This window comes from Diabrotica undecimpunctata, chromosome 9, assembly GCF_040954645.1.
Source record: "Diabrotica undecimpunctata isolate CICGRU chromosome 9, icDiaUnde3, whole genome shotgun sequence".
In the NCBI taxonomy this organism is placed as follows: domain Eukaryota; kingdom Metazoa; phylum Arthropoda; class Insecta; order Coleoptera; family Chrysomelidae; genus Diabrotica; species Diabrotica undecimpunctata.
The window spans coordinates 14386037-14408050 of NC_092811.1; the positions used below are offsets into that span (position 1 = coordinate 14386037).

General features: G+C 31.5%; 1 protein-coding gene across 4 annotated transcripts in view; it reads right to left on the minus strand.

Moving 5' to 3' along the window:
* Positions 1-22014, minus strand: part of Nos (Nitric oxide synthase) — a 588325-nt gene that overhangs the window by 431612 nt on the left and 134699 nt on the right. For 2 of the 4 annotated variants that reach the window (XM_072542784.1, XM_072542780.1), the window contains exon 1: positions 8520-8658. The exons of the other annotated variants lie outside the window; for them this stretch is intronic. In XM_072542784.1, the coding sequence (XP_072398885.1) occupies positions 8520-8527 (8 nt within the window). In that variant the 5' untranslated portion in view covers positions 8528-8658. Of the gene's footprint in view, positions 1-8519; positions 8659-22014 lie in introns of those variants that run through there. 4 annotated transcript variants of the gene reach the window in all.

Here is a 22014-nt window from a genome sequence, read left to right on the forward strand (position 1 = left end):
AAATATTTTATCTTGATGAAACATGAATCAACGAGGGTCATACACCAAATAAATTTTGGCAGGATGAAACTGTTACAAGTCAAAGGCACGCTTTTGTAAATAACTTATCTACTGGTTTAAACCCACCATCCGGAAAGGGACGCACGCTGATAATAGTACACATTGGCAGTTCAGACGGTTTTGTTGAAGGTGGTTTATTAACTTTTGAATCAACTCGTACCGGTCACTACCATGAAGACATGAACGCTGATGTCTTTCAAGAATGGTTCGAACAAATGATAGATCTTCTTCCTAAGAACTGTGTAATAGTAATGGATAATGCAAGTTATCACTCCAGACTTATAGAAGGACTGCCCACAACCAAGTGGTTAAAAAAAGACTTGCAGAATTGGCTGAGTTCAAAAAATATTACGTACCATCCCGGATCTATAAGAAAGGAACTTTATTCGTTGTGTGCCCTTTATAAAGAAAAATTTAAAAAATACGAAATTGATGAAATTGCCAAAAATCGTGGAACGACAGTACTTAGATCACCACCATATCATTGTGAATTAAACCCGATTGAACTGGTATGGGCACAGATAAAGAGTGAAGTTTCAAGAAAAAATACCACTTTTAAAATTCATGATGTTGAACAGTTGTTTTTGGAGGCCGTAAATAATGTAAAACCTGAAAACTGGGAAAAGGCAGTAAATCACACTATTAAAGAAGAGGAAAAAATGTGGAAGCTGGATAATATTACTGATAAAATGATCGAGCTAGTTATTATAAAATATTGATTCTGAAAGTTCATCTTCTGAATCTGATTTGGATTTGTAACAAGTAGCTGTAAGTTTTATATTAATATTTTTATTCATCTATTTAACATACCTTAGACGGTTTTAAAAACTCTTTTTCTCTTTTGTAATTTTTAAAAATTAAAAAAAATGGGAATTTTTTAAAACCCTTTTTAATGTAGGCCAGTCAGTTCTAATATAGTGTGTGATAAAAGAGGACACTTTTGTTTACATACACATAACACTTTATAACACTGAAATAATTCATTTATTTTTTACAATTATTCAAAGTAATTTTTCAATTAATCTTGAGCACGCCCATGGAGTGGTCGGAGCTACCAGTTAAAATTATGCTAATTACTCTCTCGTTCATAAAAATAAACTATAGGAGGTTAATTCCTTAGTAGGTGTTCTTACGTCAGTCTGGTATGTCCTATTCGGATACCATGTAGTACAACCTGGTCCCTTTGCTTTACTTAATTTAGTGTTTTTGCTGATACACCTGGGTTTGCTTGCCGCAATTTATTATTTGGTAAGAGTTGCCATCTTCGTAACCATAAGTTTTTTGTGTACTTATTGATGCATTTTTTCATATCTGAGTGAGGAATTTGGTTATTTCTATCATAGGATCTCTCAATTTTACTCAAATGGCCAAAGTTTCTTTGGCCATTTGATCAGCTATCTCATTTCCTGGTATCTCCACATGAGATGGTATTCACACAATATGTAGATGTTTATGATTATTTTGTAGAGTCACAAGTTTTTTTTTGAATCTGTTCTAAAATCGGATGATTCGGATATATTGTCTGAAGTTTCTGGATTGCGCTTAAGGAATCTGTGAATATTACTGCCATGTCTTCATGTCGATTAAGAGTATGTTGTACTGCCTTGGATATTGCAAAAAGTTCAGCAGAATATATTAAGTAGTCCTTAGGTAGTGGAAACTTGAGCACAGAGTCCTCTGTGACAATGGCGGATCCTACTGTTTCCAATTCGGGTGTTTTTGATGCATGGGTATAAACTAGTTGATAGGATGAATATTTATTTTTATTATTGTAGGAATATTGAAGAAGAAGAGATGAAGGGGTACTGTCCTTAGTATAAGTTGACAGATCTGTGTTACAATATGGAACTTGTATAGTCCAAGGGGGAGCATAATCAATATTGGTATGCATAATACCCGAAAATGTGAAGGCTTAGTCCTTTGCTAAAGCTTGTTTAGTCTTTTGCTGAATGATGGTCGAAGATTAGGATTTTGATCGTAATTAGAGTGGTAATGTGTGGAGAAAGCATAGAAGTAGACCGAGATGTTTGGATTAGTTGATAGCTTGCTTGCGTATTGTAAACTGAGACGTAATCTTCTAATAGAAAGTGGAGATTCATTTGCTTCCACATAAAGACTTTCAACTGGACTCTAGGCTCCTAGAGCTAGTCTTAGTGCGGTATTTTGTACAATATGTGATTTATTTAATGTTGAGTCATTAGATGAATTATATACAATTGATCCATAATCTAATGTACTGCGGATTATAAATTTGTAAATATTTAGTAGCTGTGTTTTGTGTTTTGTATTTTGAATTAAAAATCATACCTAGAAATCTAAGTTCCTCAACGTTTTCTAAAACTTGATCATACAGTGTTAATTTTGGAAGATTTGTAACAATTTATTGTTTTCGAGAAAAGCACATTACTTTGATTTTAACCGTAGAAAATTTCAGTCCTGTTGTTTTAGACCATTCTTGTAAGGAATTAATAGAAAGTTGAATAATGTTTGATGCCATATTAAGATTATTATGAGAAATATAGATTATGAGGTCGTCTGCATATAGGATTGCTTTAATAGGGTTTTGGATACTGTTCTCGATATCGTTAATTGCAACTAAAAAGAGTGTTGCGCTTAGTGTATAATAGATCTTTGGGGTAAATAAATTTTTTGGAAGTGTAGAAAAGAAAAGTTTTCAGTGTTTTATTCTTATATTACCACATGTAGTTTAAGATTTTATGTTCTAATGGGCCTTTACCTAGATAAATAAGTGAATGTCTTAGTACATGCTAGGGGAGACCAATCTACATAGTTTACTTAAGATAAACATATTCAGGCTTGTGTTTATACGTTCAGACGTGATTATATTACAAAACTAATTTAAATGTTTCCTTAACTGACCCCATATCTACATATTAGTATTCTTGGAAGTTGGCAGTTTAAGAGCGTTTATGATTTTTGTTGCAGAACTGACTAAATTTAATCTAAAGAGGAATGTAACAGCATGTTATATGCGTATGAGAATTTCTGATTGTTCCTAATATTCAGAGTGAAACACTAAAGCATTGCTGTACGCTTTGTTATTAAAATATTATACTTCTTTTAGAATGTTCTATAATTACTTGAGCGATACATAAAAGAGTGATGAGTGACAAACAAAATATAACTTTTGAGATGTTTCAGTAAAATTATTATGATTTAAGAATCAACAAAAAATGAACTATTTTTAAAAAAAGGAAAAAGACATTTTGGTTTACTCTTTGTGAGTACAAAAAACCAATTCGCCAATGCAACACTTGGGTCATATGTTGAGAGACGAAAGATACAAATTATTTCAAGTTATACTGGAAGAAAAAGTACAAGGCAAAAGATCAGTAGGAAGACGCCAGAACTCGTGGCTGAAAGACCTGAGGAGATCGTTCGACCGCTCATCAGCAGAAATCTTTCGTGCAGCAGTTTCCAAAACTACAATTGCCATTAGGATCGCCAACCTTCGAAAAGAGACGGCTCCATGAGAAGAAGAAGGATTTTTACTTAGATGAGAAGATAAGTTGTGGAATGCAACTTTTGGATTTCCTATATCTCTCTTATAGCTTTAGCAACGTCTGTTTTGCCTTGGACCAAATTGAAGTAAAAAGGCTTATTTTATTAAATTAAATCATTTAACCCTTAAGTACTAACGCCCCGTCTCTCAGACGGCATCGCTTGTCGAAAGTGGGATATCTCCCTACCTAAAAAATTTTGAAGGTCGCCTGTTCCTGACTTTTCAAGTTGGGTTGTTATTTATTAGTATTGAGATCTGCAGTTTGCTGCAGGTTGTTATTCTAAAGATATTTAGATTCAAAGTGTGATTTCCGTCTGATAGACGGGTTGTTAGTGTTTGTATTTATTTACTATTTATCTGAAAATGGATGAGGGACCCAGTACGTCAAAAAAGGTCAAATATAGGGATAAAAACTATGAGGAAACGCTTTTGAAATGGCTTGATGACGTAGATGACGACATAAGCGAAGTTGAATCAATTTGTGATGGAAATGTTGCTATTGACAGCGATCACGAAACGGAATCGGAAATAGAGGGTAAGTCAAATCTCTTGGAATTATTATGTATGTATTGTACTAAAGTTCGGTGTTACTCTAGTATGTGGTCTACCTCGAGGGTGCGATCTACCTGATGCACAAAATAATGATATGCAAGAAAAATCTTGTGGAAAAATTAATTATTCACAAGTAACAACTATTTTACATTTATTTTGGAGCAACATCAATGTAAAATGAAATGAAAGTAAATCTACCTTGCCATGTTATCTGAGCATATGCGAGATACTGAATATAGATGAACCTCAACAGCGTCCAGAAGTAAGAGTGGAAAAATTAGAAAAAAGGAAGGACTGTTCTTACTGTCATTATAAAAAGAAAAGAAGAACAGCTTATGTCTGCTTTCATTGTCAGAAACCAATTTGTTTGGAATGTGCGAAAAAAATTTGTTTGGAGTGCGCTACACTCTACCAACTTTAGTGACTGTCAGTTTTTTTTGTGTGAACATTTTTTAAAAATATTATTGTTTTAATGTTTCTTACTCTTTACTTAACCCGATTATAAATTTTTATCAATATAGTTTAATTTGTTTAATTTTTATCACATTTTTTTTTTCAGGCGTAAAAATGTCCACAAAAAACCGATCCATTCTTGTTATAATATTTTTTATTTTAATAAATACAGATAAACTATATTAATTACTGTATTTTTTGGATAACTAATACTTTCAGTAAGTCATTGCAATATTTTTTGCATCAAGGTATATAAAAAAACAAAAAATATTCACTAAAATGTTAAACCCGTCTGTCAGGCGGTTAGTTACTGTTTACGCCATTGATTTAAGGTGTTAGTACTTAAGGGTTAACTATTAAAAAATTTATATTAAAGATTGTAAAATAGATTTACATAAGCACTGTGATTTTAAAGTTATAAACAATTAAAATTCCTCAGACGCAATTATATAGGAAGTAAACTTTTTTTGTTCGGCATTTTGGCGTTTTTACACAAATTAAAAAAAAACACAATTTTCTGTGGCCATTAGAACGCGAGTAAGCCACTATTTATGACTATTTTAAATGGGGTATTTAAATTTATCGCTTAATGAATATGTATAAAATATATTTTTAATATATCGCATAAGATAAAAATCGTTTACTATTCTTTAATTACGTATCTCCTTAATAATTTACTGTTATCGCAAGAGTTGAACCCACAAGTTGAAGGTCAAATAACAAGAAATATTTATTTTGTTTTGTTAAGTCCTTTTGTCACCAATGCTTTTGTTGAATTGAAGTGATTTTCATTTGACGAAGTCAACTTTTAACTGACGAATTCATTTGACAGGGTTCTCCTGGGAGACATTCTAAATATATTAATAGAAAAATATTAACCTAAATAACAACCATGTAACCAAAGTTAGGGCAGGAGAACAATTCACTGAAAATATTTCAACACCAGGAGGAATTAGACAAGGCGACAGTTTAAGCCCCTTCTTGTTTAACCTACTCATGGGTAAAATTATAAACAAAGTAACATCTCTCAATCACGGATACAGAATGGGCAACAAAAGAATTGGTATGGTGTGTCACGCAGATGATGCAGCAATTATTGCCGAATCAAAAGATGATCTTCAGAGATAGCTCTTTCAGTTCTTTCAAATAAGCCACCAACTAAATATGGCCATTTCTACCAACAAAACTAAATGTATGACAATAGCAAAAGTTCCGCTCAGATGTAAGTTAGTGGTTGACAACAACCCCATAAAACATGTAATGTAATTTAGATATCTGGGCATATATATTGTTATGTTTCTTCTTTCCCAACCAAAGAAAAATAAATAAAAAAATCCATCGAAATAAAATTTTAAGATATCAATATAAACAAATTGTATATAGTAATTTAAAATAAGATTTAGTGTAGATAAGAATAGAAATTTGTTTGGCAAACGACCTTTTTCCGTTTCAAACAAAATTATCAAAAAACCTTTGTTTAGAATTAGAAGACATTTTACCTGTAAGTTAATCTTTTCATTGTTTTAAATCGAGTATTAAATGACCATATTCTAATCTTTTGAAATATGTATAAATTGTGTATTGACAAAACCAATTTTAAAGTAAGCTATTTAGTTTTTCTCTGAAACCGAAATTAGGCTTTTCCAAAATCATGGTAAACACAATTTGAGCTTTTGATTGGACGGTCGTTTTTAAATGGGAATTTGTGAGCCGAACATGAGAAGGGAGAAGCAGTTATAATTTGGTCATCGAAGAAAACAGTCGTTTGTCTCAAGATAGAGTGTGGTTCGTGAGTTTGGATACCGGAATTGTGAAAAGAAGTAAATAGTTTTGCAGAAGGAGATAACAAGTAGATTAAAAGAGGTCCTTGTATCTACCGTGGGCATTTTGTGAAGTATATGTGAAAGTAGTTTTACGGCATCAAGTTGACAAAAGGAGGTCCTTATGTCATAAATAAGTAGCTAGTTTGGAGAAGTGAATCAGGTGTTTTTGTGTAGTCTGCAGAAGGTTTGCAGAGACATTAGGAAGGAGCCGAGGTGCCAAAGAGGAGAGATCACATCGTTGAGGAGACTGGACTTTTCTGGGTATGTTCCAACATACAACTCAATAAGAAAATAAGCTGTAAATGTTTTGTACAATTGAATATTATATCTGTGAAGGATCGGTTTGACATCATGGTCATTAGCATTCAAATTTAAGAACTGAGGTTTTGTTAGGCTAATCAAAAGTTTAAAGTTTTGTTGTTTCTAGTTTCAAGTAAAGAAAAATTTAAATAAAATTGGTTTTCACTTAATATAAATGTATGTAGATTTAAAATCTTATTATTATAAAAATTTGATTTATTTTCTTGTATGCTGATTGATAAGATAACGACAGAATTTGATAATTGTTTTATTCGTTCATATAAAATAAAGAAACGTAAATTTTTGTAATATAATATTTTTTTATTCTTATCCTTCTTCTCTATCCCGATAAAAGACAACTAGAAAATCTTTGAATCCATCGAACACAGGTAATATAAGGAGTTTATTTTACTTTTGATAACAAATAAGTTATATTTTTTATTGGCTCAATAAACTAAGATTAAAGTCAAAATAAACAATCATAACAATATATATATCAAGCACACATGACCCAGTAAAGGACTTAAGGAGTCAGATCAACAAAGCATCCGCATTGTCGGGATGTCTGCGGGAGATAGTCTGGTCGAATCCGTATATGCACTGCACACATATAGTAAAATTGGAATTTACAAGACTTGCATATGACCGATCATGACATATGGCATAGAAGTGCGCGAAGATACCAACAAAACGAAAGAGATGCTAAGGGTTGCCGAAATGAAAACCCCAAGAACAATAGTGGGCAAAACAAGAAGAGACAGGGTGAGAAATACATACGTCAGAGAGCAATGCAAAATACAAGATATTGTAAGATGGGGAAGGCAGCGTAAGAGGATGTGGTACCATCATGTAAGACGAATGAATGTTGGCAATCTACCAACATTTATCTTCAATTCATAGCTAATAAATTACGTTTGCACTTAGGACGTCAACATTTATCATTAATTATGCAGCTCGAATAACATCAAAACCATCAAAATCCTCTACACTCAAATATTTTCAAATGTAAATTTACCATCCACGTCACAAATATACCTACACATATAGTCCCATTTTATAACACAGTGTCCAGGATATTGACCAATTTTGATTTACCATACAATCAATTCAAAACTTCTCTTCTGGTATAACTTATCTCTCAATTAATCTACCTCTTTGTGTGTTTTTAATAATATCTTACACAAAAATAATCTTAACTACTTAGATATTTTCATATCTCGTAAAATATTAAGAAATTAACGGTCTGTCTAAATTATCATAATATACTTTTTTCTGAAAAATTACTTTTGATTTAATATTTTGCTGCCAACCTAATAAAATTTTACCTAATTGTTGTAGTGGATGTGAACTGAAAAGTGTCTCACCACCTTTGCTGTGATTTTAAACAGAGCAGCTACACCTAACAGATCAATTACGCACGACAAAACTTTGTTCATTAAAAATGTCTAAAAATAAAGTCAGCCAAAAATGCAATTCTTGCAAAAACTCACTATGTAGTACTAAAAACGAAAAATAAACGTTAGATTATTTGATGAGGGGTCAACTGACCATATTTGTCCATTTTAGTCGAATCTAAAGTAAGCACTTATAGAGGTAAAAATATACTGTCTCTTTTTTTAAAAACACTATTTAAAAATTTTGCTTTTAAACAGTATAATACTCATATGTCAGCTGTATAATACTTATTAAATTTAATATTTCTTTTCTGTGGGTATAAGCAATCAAATAATTTGATTACCATGCGAATTTTAAATGAGGTATTTAAATTTGTCGTTTAATAGCTATGTATAAAGTACATAAAAACTTACTGTGGCATTTTGAACTTTTATTAACACTACACATTAACCGAAAAAATACTAAGATTGGCGTAAAAGTTTTAACTTAAAATATTGGCAGATTTGTACACGATACTGATGAATTCTTATTTTGACGAAAGTATCGCAATATAACAAAAAACCAAAATATAAAAATATACACGGGTTTATTGTCCTATCAGAATTATACTATGGCGATAACCTTTATATCTCCCATCGAGAGATTTTGTTAACTGCTTGTTTTTTTGTATATATACATTTTATCGAAAGAGAGATTTAATTATTAGTCAGATAACCATACCGACAAATATAAAGGACGTTAGTTAAATTGACAATTTTTTGTTACGTAACAAATTTGAAGAGGACCTAAAAATGTTAAAAATGTTCATTTTAGTGTATTTTGATAAGATTTCGTCATTCTGATGTTGCTTAATACAAAATTTTGGAAATTTAGTTTGTCGGTAGTTTACTTTGAATCGGTTTAATCATTACATGGTCAAACAAATTACCACGAATATTTTTTATGAGGAACTATTTCTCGTTCACGCTTCCTAAAAGAAAAACTTGCCATTATTAAACAATTTAATTATTTTCAGATATAACAGGCAGGCTGATTACATACTTTTTTGGCAAACAATTAAATCCTGCAAAGTGGATAAAACAAAATGCATACTGTGCAAAAAAAGCAGAGAAAACGGTCAATCAAATTGTTCTGATTCTTGAAAGAACTACGACGTCAAACGATATCTTTTTAGAAAAATCGGTAAGATAGTGTCTAAACAAATTCAGATTTCTGCTTTAATCTGAACCTTCTAAAATTGCAAGGTATAACAGACGCTGATAAAGATGTTAATAGAGACATGGAGAATCTAAAATTTGCATTCCACGACATGTCTATCAACTAAGCAGAAATCCTTAACGAATTTGTTTCTTGTACTCATACAGAGTAGATCCGAATAAAATGAAAAAGACAGCAAAGATTTGATTTCACGTACAAAGCGTCTATGTATCTGTTGATACGTATTTCGACTTAATAAGTCTCATGAGAACAGTTATTCATAGCCGTTCTCAACGTGAAAAATAAATCTTTTCTGTCTTATTAGAAGCAACAATAAAATGGCTTCGTTATGGAAGCAATAGCGACATCTGATAGAAAAATCGGTAAGATAGTTTCGAAACAAATTCAGATTTCTGCTTTAATCTGAACCTTCTAAAATTGCAAGGTATAACAGACGCTGATAAAGATGTTAATAGAGACATGGGGAATCTAAAATTTGCATTCCACGACATGTCTATCAACTAAGCAGAAATCCTTAACGAATTTGTTTCTTGTACTCATACAGAGTAGATCCGAATAAAATGAAAAAGACAGCAAAGATTTGATTTCACGTACAAAGCGTCTATGTATCTGTTGATACGTATTTCGACTTAATAAGTCTCATGAGAACAGTTATTCATAGCCGTTCTCAACGTAAAAAATAAATCTTTTCTGTCTTATTAGAAGTCGAAATACGTATCAACAGATACATAGACGCTTTGTACGTGAAATCAAATCTTTGCTGTCTTTTTCATTTTATTCGGATCTACTCTGTATGAGTACAAGAAACAAATTCGTTAGGGATTTTTGCTTAGTTGATAGACATGTCGTGGAATGCAAATTTTAGATTCCCCATGTCTCTATTAACATCTTTATCAGCGTCTGTTATACCTTGCAATTTTAGAAGGTTCAGATTAAAGCAGAAATCTGAATTTGTTTCGAAACTATCTTACCGATTTTTCTATCAGATGTCGCTATTGCGTCCATAACGAAGCCATTTAATTGTTGCTTCTAATAAGACAGAAAAGATTTATTTTTCACGTTGAGAACGGCTATGAATAACTGTTCTGATGAGACTTATTAAGTCGAAATACGTATCAACAGATACATAGACGCTTTGTACGTGAAATCAAATCTTTGCTGTCTTTTTCATGATATCTTTTTAATCTACAATATACAACTTTTCTACAAATTTTTTCATCCTTAGTTCGATTAAAAATTGACTGCGGCTCAGTGGTATATAACTTAGCCCCGAAATCTGTTTTTAAAGAACTAGATGCAAATCAAAATACGGGACTGCGAGTCGCTTTGGTTGCCTTTCGAATAAGCCCCATACTAAATATAGGCAGTGAGTCAGGGCAAACAACTCTAGAATTTGGAAGAAATTTTTTAGGTTTGTCGTTTGCTTGTAAAGTTCTCTCCTCTCCAAATTATCCAGTCTGCCATTTTGTTCATAACAATCGTTTCAGCCACTACTTCTCATCTCACACTCAATGCAATTTGACTTTCTTTGAACGAATTTACCGATTAGGTACTTCAAAAATACAACATAATATTTCCGACAATATACCACCCTTCCCAAAACCCTCCACCTGTAAATAAACCACCAGTGATCACTGACCTATCAAAATTGAATAAACATGAATCCTCAAGAGCCATATTAATAAACTACTTCAAAGATATTATGGATAGATTTAGTGACTGCCGACAGATCTACATAGATGCATCAAAAACAACGAACGGAGTTGGTGCAGCCATTTTCTCTAATACTCATAATGCTAAATTTAAGTTGCATAACAACTGGACTATCTCCAATGCAGAACTATAAGCCATCAAAACGGACCAGAGAAATTACACAATCATAACCGATTTAATGAATGCCCTGTGTGATATCCAAAACATATACTCCAGCAACCTTATCCATAAAGACATTTACAATTTCTCCGGGTGGTATTTACTTAGATGACTGCTGATTTGATTCCGGGTGAAGTGATGGATCCATGTTTCATCCATTGTAACACATCGATACAAAATCTCTGACGTAATCTGATTAAACATGTCCAAACAGCGCTGAGATTCATCAATTCGTTGTTGTTGTTGCTCTGGTGTAAGAAAACATGGAACCCATTTGGAAAACAGCTTTCTCATACCCAAATATCCATGTTTAATAGTCAATATGCTACTTTTTATTAACTTTAGAGTATCAGCTATGCTTGAAACTTCATTTTTCGGTTTTTCATAATAATTTTTACCATTTTTTTGATGTTTTCGGGAGTAAATGCATTAGTTGCTCTTCCGGAGCGATCAGGAATATTGGTATCAGTACGACAGCGTTTAAATTTAGAAAACCTTCAATAAAAGCGTTTAAATTCAGAAAACTTTCAATAAATAATTGTTATTGCTCTTCTAACCCAAACTAGCAACGATACCGACAGTATACCATAATTTATTATTTTCCTGTTCATGGCATTCGTTCTGTTTGCAAGGACTGTTTTATAAAAAACTTAATATATATACTCGTAATATTAGTATTATTAGTAAGAAATTCATATAAGTTACAGCAGCGAAGTAATATTCTCAAATATCAGGCATAATGACATTAGACCAACGAGGATATCATAAAAATCGGGAGAAGGTATTAGATGTTGAGAAAATAACAGGAAAAGATCACATTTTATCTATAACCTCATACAAAAGTCAGTATACAAGAAGGCAGTCATCAAGGAAATATTTACCTTCACACTACACATTCATTGCTATTTATAAAGCTTAAAAGAAGCCATGCCCAGATAATTTTATTAGTTGTAAAATATACGAAAATATATTTTACAGCTTAAACATCAGTATAAAGAAACCTAAGAAATACAAAGCCGTCTCAAAAGTCCGAATAGCTATGATGATTGCCGACCTCCTCCGCAGAGATGGCACTTAAAGAAGAAGAAGAAGAAAGACACATGCGGGACATGTAACATATTAAAAATAAAAATCAATATGTGCAAAAATGAGGATAAAATAATACAACTAAAAGAAGAGTTAAACGAACACCATTTACAAGCTAATCAAGGACATAAAAGCACAGAAGAAGATAAATTTTTGACTGAGGTCATGGTAAAATAAAAACTAATACTTTTGAACTCCAGCAATGCCTGCCAATACCAGACCTCAAAGGTAAGTCATTTTATAAAAGGCAATTGTCGACTTTTAATCTTACATTTCACTGCGACTGCGACAACTCATAAGCTCACTGCTTTGAGCAGTGTTGTCGCATCTACAAAGAAGTTCCTGCCTATATCATTACCTAACAAAAGATTTAGATCCTAAAGTCAAACACTTAATAATGTGTTCAGATTGCTGTACTGGCCAGAATAAAAAAAGTTTTATAACAGCGGGTTGTTAAACTGCTTACAATGCTTACAGAAAAGCTGTCCTTTGACAAAGAAGAACTTTACAAGATCGTAGATTTAGGAAAGGAAAGCGACTACAAATTTATTACCCTAGGAGGCATATAACAAGCCTGTGCCTATAACGATAGAAAAGAAAAAGCACCTGATGTACTTACTGCCCTACATATCAGAGCCACTGTAAAACTTTTTACAAAAATCTACCCGCAGATCAAGACTTAGATGATGTGCTCCCGGATTCATCAACTTGACGACGATTAAAAGTTTGAAGTTTTTTTTAGATAGATTTGTATGCAAAGGTATTTATTGTTTAATGTTTTTAGTACTTAAGTAAGCTTGTATTAACGTAATACAAGCTCACTTAAGAAATTTTCAATTACAAAGGGGGTAAATCATGTGCTTATTTGTGAAAAACGAGATAAGTCAAACAAAATATCGCTTTAAACATATTTTGTTCGCAAATATTTGTAAAAAAAATTCAAGTAGATTATCATTCTAAGCAACCGTAAAAAAATTGTTTTATTTTGTAAAATTTTAAATAGTATTCTTCTCGTTTTATAAATTGTCCAGCGAATTAATATATTAATAATCAGTAATTAATATATGTAAATTTTCTTCCGTAAAATTAAACACCGTTTCCTACATTTGCTCGTATGTTTATTTCGGTTGAACTCAACTGCAAAACTAATCAATTTTGATAATTTTAACATACACTGTGTAATTATTTATTTAAGAGAGGCCACGGCCAATTTATTATGAAGCTAAAAGTTCAAATCTTAATTATTATACTATAAATAATTATCAAATTTTTGCAATTACATAAACAAAAGCTAAACAGTCGTGGAGATTTAAAAAGAAACTGTTAAATAAAGTTAAAACAATTCAACCAAAAATAACTCAGTGAAAAATCTAAATGTGAAAGATCTAATAATAATTATCACTTTGCAGATGTCAGTGACTTTGTATAGTTAAAAAATGAAAAACAATTAATACATGTTGAGAAAAAATATTTATTTAAAATGCTATTGTAAAAGTTAAACAAAGCATGGAAAAGTGAGCTATTAGATTACCTCAAAGAGCCAAAGGTTCAGTTTAGGTTCAACATAAAAAGCTTGTAGATATATTAAAAAGTAAAAATATTGACAGTCGTGATTTGAAAATTATATCTAACTTATATTGGAATCAAACTGCCAAGGTAAGAGTTGACAACCAGTACACCCAAAATATCAAAATACAGAGAGGAGTCCGCCAGGGTTGCGTGCTGTCCCCACTACTTTTCAATGTCTACAGTGAAGCGGTATTTCAAAAAGCGCTCTCAGACTCAATAGAAGGTATATCTATCAATGGAGAAGTTTTGAATAACTTACGTTTTGCAGACGATACAGTAATAATGACGGATAACAACAGTGATTTACAGAACGTAATGCAACACCTTAATGAACGCTGTCATGAGTACGGACTGAAGATAAATTTAAAGAAAACTAAATGCATGATCATGACTCAATCTACACATGCAAATATCCAATTGACTATTGAAGATACTGCAATTGAGAGTGTTAATAACTATAAATACTTAGGAACATGGATAACATCAGATGTAGACCAAACCAAAGAAATTAGGACACGCATTGAAATAGCACGTGCATCATTTTTTAAACTTAAAAAGTTTCTTTGTTGTTGGGATATAAGGTTGGAACTACACATGAGAATGCTTCGATGTTACGTGTTCTCTACTCTTCTTTATGTCTTGGAAGCGTGGACACTAAAACAAGTCCATATGAATAAGTTGGCAGCCTTTGAATTTTGGTGTTAAAGAAGAATCCTACGAATATCATGGATTCAAAGAATGTCAAACGTGGAAGTAACTAGAATGATAGGAAATGGGGCGGAAATAATATTAACTGTCAAAAGACGAAAACTTGAGTACTTAGGACATGTGATGAGAGGGCAAAAATACGCATTATTACAACTTATTATGCAAGGCAAAATCTGAGGAAAGCGAAATGTGGGAAGACAAAGAATATCCTGGCTTTAGTAGCTGGTGTAGAACTGGTGTAGAACTTTTTAGAGCGGCAGTCAACAAAGTTCATATAGCTATGATGATTTCCAACCTGCGATAGAAGATGGAACTTAAAGAAGAAGAAAGAGCCAAAATATTTTAAAGTAGGACTAGGTAGATCGAGTGTTTACATTTAAAAGCCACAGCCAAAATAAAGAAGCCCAAATTTCCTTAATAACTAGGTACTGAGGTTCGGAGCTCAGCCAACTAACTTTTTTTATATCCAAAGACTGGTCCTGCTTTGTCCACATTTATCATGGTAATTATAGTATAAATGAGACTGGTCGAACATTATCTGGTTGTTTAATATCGACTCCAGTCTCTAGTATATACATTAGAATAGGAATTGTTGCTTTTATTTAATATCATAAGAACCCTGGGAAAGTAATCCGCGCCATCCAAACTTTGGTTATCCGAGGCACTCATCAAGATTTAAATGTAGTAGTTTTATAATTTTCAGGACTTAAAAGAAAACCATTGCTAAGTATCGTCGCTTACAATTTTGGAGAGAAAATATGTTAGTGGGTGCCTATATTCTAAACAAAATTCTAGCTGCAGGTTTACACCCAAAACCATTAAATTTTGTTTAAATATCGTAATTATCTTTTGCCTAGTCTGTAGATATATAGTTTCCAATATTATTAATAATATCGATAAAAATTTTCACCCAATTAACTTCAAAAACATTCTACATTATCGCTATTTTATTTTAGTATTTTATACTGAAATCCCTTCATCTTGTATTTTTCACTAGAGTGGCTAGATGCTCCGCAAAAATTTATTGAATATCCCTTAATTCCGACTGAAATACGCATGTAATTAAATCGTCCTTTGTTGTGGCTTTCTTTTTAGTAGAAAGTCTTTTTTTAAATATTTACAACATTGGAAATTAGAACCGAAAACAAAATTTAAGGATTAAGGCAGAGGACAGGCTATACTTTTGTATTTAAAAAATGCAATAAGCACAATATTTATTGTGTGACAGTTAATTAAAAATAATAGATATAATTCAGTAAAAGAAAAAGTTATTTAGTGATGGTTAGAACGATTGTCGTTTAATGATAAAAGATACTTCTTTTAAATTGTAAATGAATTGAAGGGCTTAGAATAAAAGGGGTCCAAGTGCAATTTTTTTAATATCGAGTTAAATACGGATTTGAATACATACCTAAAATAAAGTTTTATTAATTTTAAAATGTAATAAGTGATTTCATACCTAGACTGCCATCTACCGGTCTTTAAAAAAAATTTTATAAATAAAAATATAAAAACCTTCGGTTTAAAATGGATTCATATTCCAACTTCCAACTTAAATTCAGTCAGTATACTTCTACTTATAGAAAGTAACTTACCACCTTCGATATTTATGGCTTAATTTTTGTATAAAACGATAGAAATAGTTTAAAAAAAAAAATTAAAATGCATTATAGCAGTGACAGTAAAGATAAGTAGGTTTTTATTTATTAAGTTTTAAAATACTAGTCTAATTCGGTCTGGGTATGTAGTTGTTTGGAGCTAACCTTAAAATTGACGTTATTGATTGTACATTTTCATCACGATTGCTGTTTACGGCTTCATCGTGCCGCTTTTGATACATAAATAAAATTTAATTTTTTTACCATTGACTCTTGTAGTATTATTTAAATATCTTAGCAGTATTTTAAAAGTTTTTTAATAAAACACATACCCTAACACGTATACAAAAGAAGTTTTTACAGCTAATGTGACTCCCTTTTAATTTTTTAACAATAATCTTTTTAAACCAATTTGGTAATCAGTACGTTTTGTTTTAGAGAACAACGACCCGTTTGAATCAGACGAACAAAATAAATTTAACCCAGGTAGTTCATCATTATCAGAAGAATCCTTATCGTCAGAAAATGGAAACTTAAAAAAACGTAACAAGAGCAGAAATGAAGGCAACTGGAAAAAGAAAAAAATTACGTAATACTTGAATGGCATATGTCGGCTATAAAGAGAAAAACCATACTGCACGATCTGTACAGGAATACGATCATAACTGCAGGTATAAATGCAACGAAAACATCACGGAAGAAAAACTAATTCTGTTGTTCGAAAGATTTTACAAACTGGTATTATATTATGATCTTCAAAATTTCTTTTTATTTTCTTGTATAAAAAAGAAGAATGTAGCTAGATCAAAATTGTCAGAAAAAAATATAAGCTACAGCACAGAGCTATTTTTTTTAAATAAGCAAGTCTGCAAACTGTTCTTTCTTCGAACATTAAACATAAGCAATAAAAGATTTAGAACTGTTTGTAAGAAAACTGATCAGGTTGGTGTATGCGAAAAAGATTGAAGAGCGCAACAATCTACTAAAAAAAAAAATATCCACAAAAACGTAATAGTGTTATTGAGCATATGACCAAATTCCCAAAATATATAAGTCATTATTCAAGGAATTCTAGGAACACAAGATACTTGGCTCCAGATTAGAATTTAAACAAAATGTACCAGTTATATGTTCAACAACGTGAGGAACTACATGAGGATTCAGTGAAGCTCTCATTTTATAGATATATTTAACACGGAATTTAACCTAAGATTTCACAGGTCAAACTAAGATACATGCAGTAGATGTGACGATTATAGAAATATTATAAAATATTCAGCAGATGTAGAAAAAGTAAAAATAGCCAAATTTGATCAAGAGCTTTATCGACGGAAAGCAAAGATGGCTGAAACAATGAAAAACCAAGATAGTGAAAAATACAAAGCATCTGTAGATACGAACGTAATCTGTTTTGATCTTCAGCAAACCGTTCCCACTCCCTTAATAACTACTTCCAAAGCATTTTATTTGCGACAGCTTTGGACGTATAATTTTTGTGTTCACAATGTAACCACAGAAAGATCAGAAATGTATATCTGGGATGAATCCATTTTAAGCAAGAGATCTCAAGAAATTGGTTCGTTTTTCATTCGTTTTGTAAAAAACATACTTTCTAAAAGTGTTAGCAAGATTATTGCAAGTTTTTGGAACCAGGCCATACATTTATGGAGTGCGATAGAGATTTTGGTATAACTGAAAAAGTAAGAATCCACAGATACTTATTCCTGAGCACTGGGCCCAGCTAATTCAATCAGCTTGCAAAAAGTTTATTTTATAAAGAATAAATTAAGAAAACTTTTACAGTTTTGAAACAATAAACAAAGTTATAAGTGATCCCAAAGACAGTAAAGGTGTTCTTTTTAAATGGAGACCAGTGCTGTACTGGTCTTCCGAAACATTTTCGTTTTCTTTTAAGGAAACATTAAATAAAGTTTTTTTTATTTTTTACTTGTGTATGTGTACAAAAAGAAGCTGGACTTCCTACTATTTCCATGGAGAATATGTTAACGCGTTAAAAAATCTTAACGCTCAACCGATAAAAATCAATAAATTGAAATGGAAAAATATTTAAAACTTCTTGATTTTATTCCACCGGTTTACCACGAGTTCTACAACAACATTTCCAATGAACACAAGAGAACATAAAAAACTATTACCGTCAACGAAGTGTCTAAAGAAGGATTTCAAGAAAGAACTGAAATGTTGGAGTCGGCATCGCAGCAAACTGCCGAAGTTTTTTGAAGACATGGAAGATACAGTAGTACTGGACTCTGATTATGAGTGAAACTTGCTTAGTGTAAAGATATTTTTTTTCTTTTTTATTTTGCCGTTTCATATTATAAATAAATAATTTACCCAATAAAGTTATAAGCAAACATTTTTCAAAATTCATCTTTTTTTCCTGCAAAGATCCTACGGATACATTTTAGTCCAAATAATAATAGGTTGACTGTTCAGAATAAGAAGGATCCAAGTGCTTTTTTTCAAAATAAAATATATAAAATTTTTAAAAAATAATTTTCTGATCCTCACATATCCTAATATAATAATACTTTGTACGACCGTAGCTAATGTACAAGGAATTTTAATTATTCAAAAAACTTTAAACTTAAATATCTCAAAACCAGTAAAATTGCACTTGGATCCCTTTTATTCTAAGCTCCTCAATTGTTTAAAGCCGTGTATTTAAAAATTATATTTTAAAATATTTTTCATTTAGTTGCTAAACATTATAAAACGTCAAATCCAAACATTTTTTAATTCTATGCTGAAGCTAATCTGACAAACAATAGGGCTGTACGTATAGTCGTAGCGTAAATGCTTTGGTTGAAGTTTTTAATAAATCTGATTGCTGGATGCATATGCACATAACCTATAATATTAATCAGATATTCAAACTTTTTTAAAAAATGTAAATATATAATTCAATTATTTTTTAAATCTGAATAAATTAAAACCCAAAAATATTAGAACGCGAGAGCGAGATTGTTAGACCTGTCTTAGTATAGCATATTATAACTCGTATCTGATCTAAGATTATATGAATATTACAAGATGTATAGTTATTTATTGTACACTTCCCGTCATATAAAACTGGTACACTTTTTTTTCCCAATGTAAACCTGGGTTCAGACTGGATACAGTGTTTCGTGAATTAATTCGCTGTTGCCATCACAGATAACGGAATTGCACTAAATCTAATTAAAAAAAATAAAGTTATTATTAGATAGGTATTATTTTTATCATTAACAACAAAAAACCGTATTTAATAAATTTAATAACCAGAGATAGGGTTCAGCTAATATCCAAAATATTTAAAGGATCTTTAAACCTAGATTATTGGCACAGGGAACATTGGAATGCATCTACTGTACCTAATTTTTTACTTCAATTACCTACCGAACACGAACTGTATTTTGTATCAATAAGTTTAGTCACAAGCCAACTACCAAGATTAATTTATTATTTATTATATGAACGATAACATTAACAAAAACTAACATTATACTTTATCCTACGTAGATTATAAAGTGACAGTTACAATCCAATGCCTCACTGTAATGTTTTATTATAATAATTTAAAGTTATGTCTAGATTGATTTTATCTATCACTATATTTGAATTGAAATATTTTCATAAATTATAATAAAACACAAATCATGGTATGAGTACTTAATTGAGATAATGAAAAATTACAAAATTAATATGAGAATTTTTTAGGATGCATGTTTAAACAAATTTAATGTGACTGACTGATCGAGAATGCTCGATGTTTTAGTTTTTAGAATACTCAAAACTGGCGATCTGTCACACAGCCCTGCTTTTAGCTGATTTCATATAATATTTTCATTGAACTGGCAACAGTGCCCTAGAAATTAGAATGACACATGTGACAAGATCAACTTACACAACTTGAAAAACATGATTTTCGGTAATAAGAGTTGTACCAGTTTTTTATGACGCGAACGGTACAAGACGATAAAATTGTACTTTATCTTCGAGAGCGTTCTTTAGCGTCGAGACGTCAGTCGAGACGCTAATTATGCTCGAGAAGATAATGCGATTTTATCGTCTTGTGCAATACAATATTTTTTTCTATAGCAAGACTTCAAGTTCAGGTGAAAAATAGAATTTCAACGAAAATTGTAATTTTTAGCACAAAAATCTCAATTGTGTTGCTCCGTTGCTAGGGATATGAATTACTCTGTCAACAAATGTCAAATAAATGTTACGTTTTGGTTTTTGCGTAGAATATTGTTGCGTTTTGTGTACAAAGTGAATAAATACGAAATGGACGAAAAAGAATTGACACAAGAAAAGAAAAACCTGCCATCAGATGTAGAAAATGCAGCGTTGGAAGTAGAAAGTTTATTGTTGCCACAAAAATCTAGGATGATGTATGATAAAGAATACCAGTCTTTTAAAAAGTGGAAAAGCATTAAGAATATCAATGGCGTGAGTGAAAAAATACTTCTGGCGTATTTTTCTGAAAAGTCGAAGAAAGCGATGCCATCGTCATTATGGTCGTATTATTCGATGGTGAAGCGTATGTTGTTGGTGAATGAAAATTGTGACATTTCTAAATTCAGCAAGTTAACCACCTTACTAAAAAACCTGAGTGGAGGATACAGAGCTAAAAAGTCCAAAATCCTGGAGTCAGATGACATTATTAAATTTCTGACAAAAGCTCCTTATGACGTCTATTTGTTGATGAAATTTATTGCTATTTTTGGTGTGCATGGAGCGACTAGGTCCGATGAATTGTACAAGTTAAAAGTGTTTAACGTGGACGACACAAAATCGGTGATAATCGTTTCATTATCTGATACTAAAACCAAGCAGGAAAGGTCGTTTTGTATTACTGACAAGAAAAGTGGACTGAGTTTCTTGGAAATTGTGAGAAAGTATATTGCCTTGCGCCCCAAATACGTACCTCACAGTAAGTTTTTTGTAAATTACCGACAGCAAAAGTGCACTACTTAACCGGTGGGGATTAACACTATATATAATTACCCAAGAAGATTGCAGATTTTTTGAAACTTGCAAATTCAGAAATGTACACGGGGCATTGTTTCCGTCTTTTTTCAGTTACTATGTTCGCAAATTCTGGAGCTGATCAACTAAAAGTTAAACATTTAGGTGGATGGAAATCGTCATCTGTTGCAGAATCTTACATTGAAGACTCAATAAGCAATAAGATTGCTGTATCCAAGTGTATACTTGGCGGATCAGAAAATCAATCCAGTACCTCGAATCAAGTGTTTAAGCAAACGAGTACAAGTTGTGATGCTCCACAAATATATATTTCTAAGAATGTTAATTGTAAAATTTCGGTTGTTTTTAATCCTTAATGTGTTTGAGTTTGTAAATGTTGTTGAATAAAAAAAAGTTAAAACATTTTATCTACTCTTGCTGTTAAAGTGTCACTTTATCTACCCTTGCGGTTAAAGTGATACGTTCTCTACTCAAAACAGTTGTTATAGCAACGCTTTAATATTAGCTATGGAAAAAAGGTAATTTATAAAGAACAAATTTTAATCTAATGTTTGATTTTTCTCATTCGTTCTTTATTTTAGGCAAATTACCTGTTTTATTCTGATATACATAACCTTCCCGTTTAGGTGATTTAGGTGATCAATTTACCTCTTTCTGGTGAAAAGTTATATGTATTACTGATGATTTCTTGTTAATAACTTTGTAGTATATTTTATTTACGAAAGACAGATAAGATTTAATTTCATTACAAAGCACCACCATTCGCTTATATGTATTTCGTCCTTTTGGACTCTTCAGAGCGAACTTGTGGTAAGCTCTGAATGAAACAAAATCTTTTTGTCATAGTACCAATCATTGATGA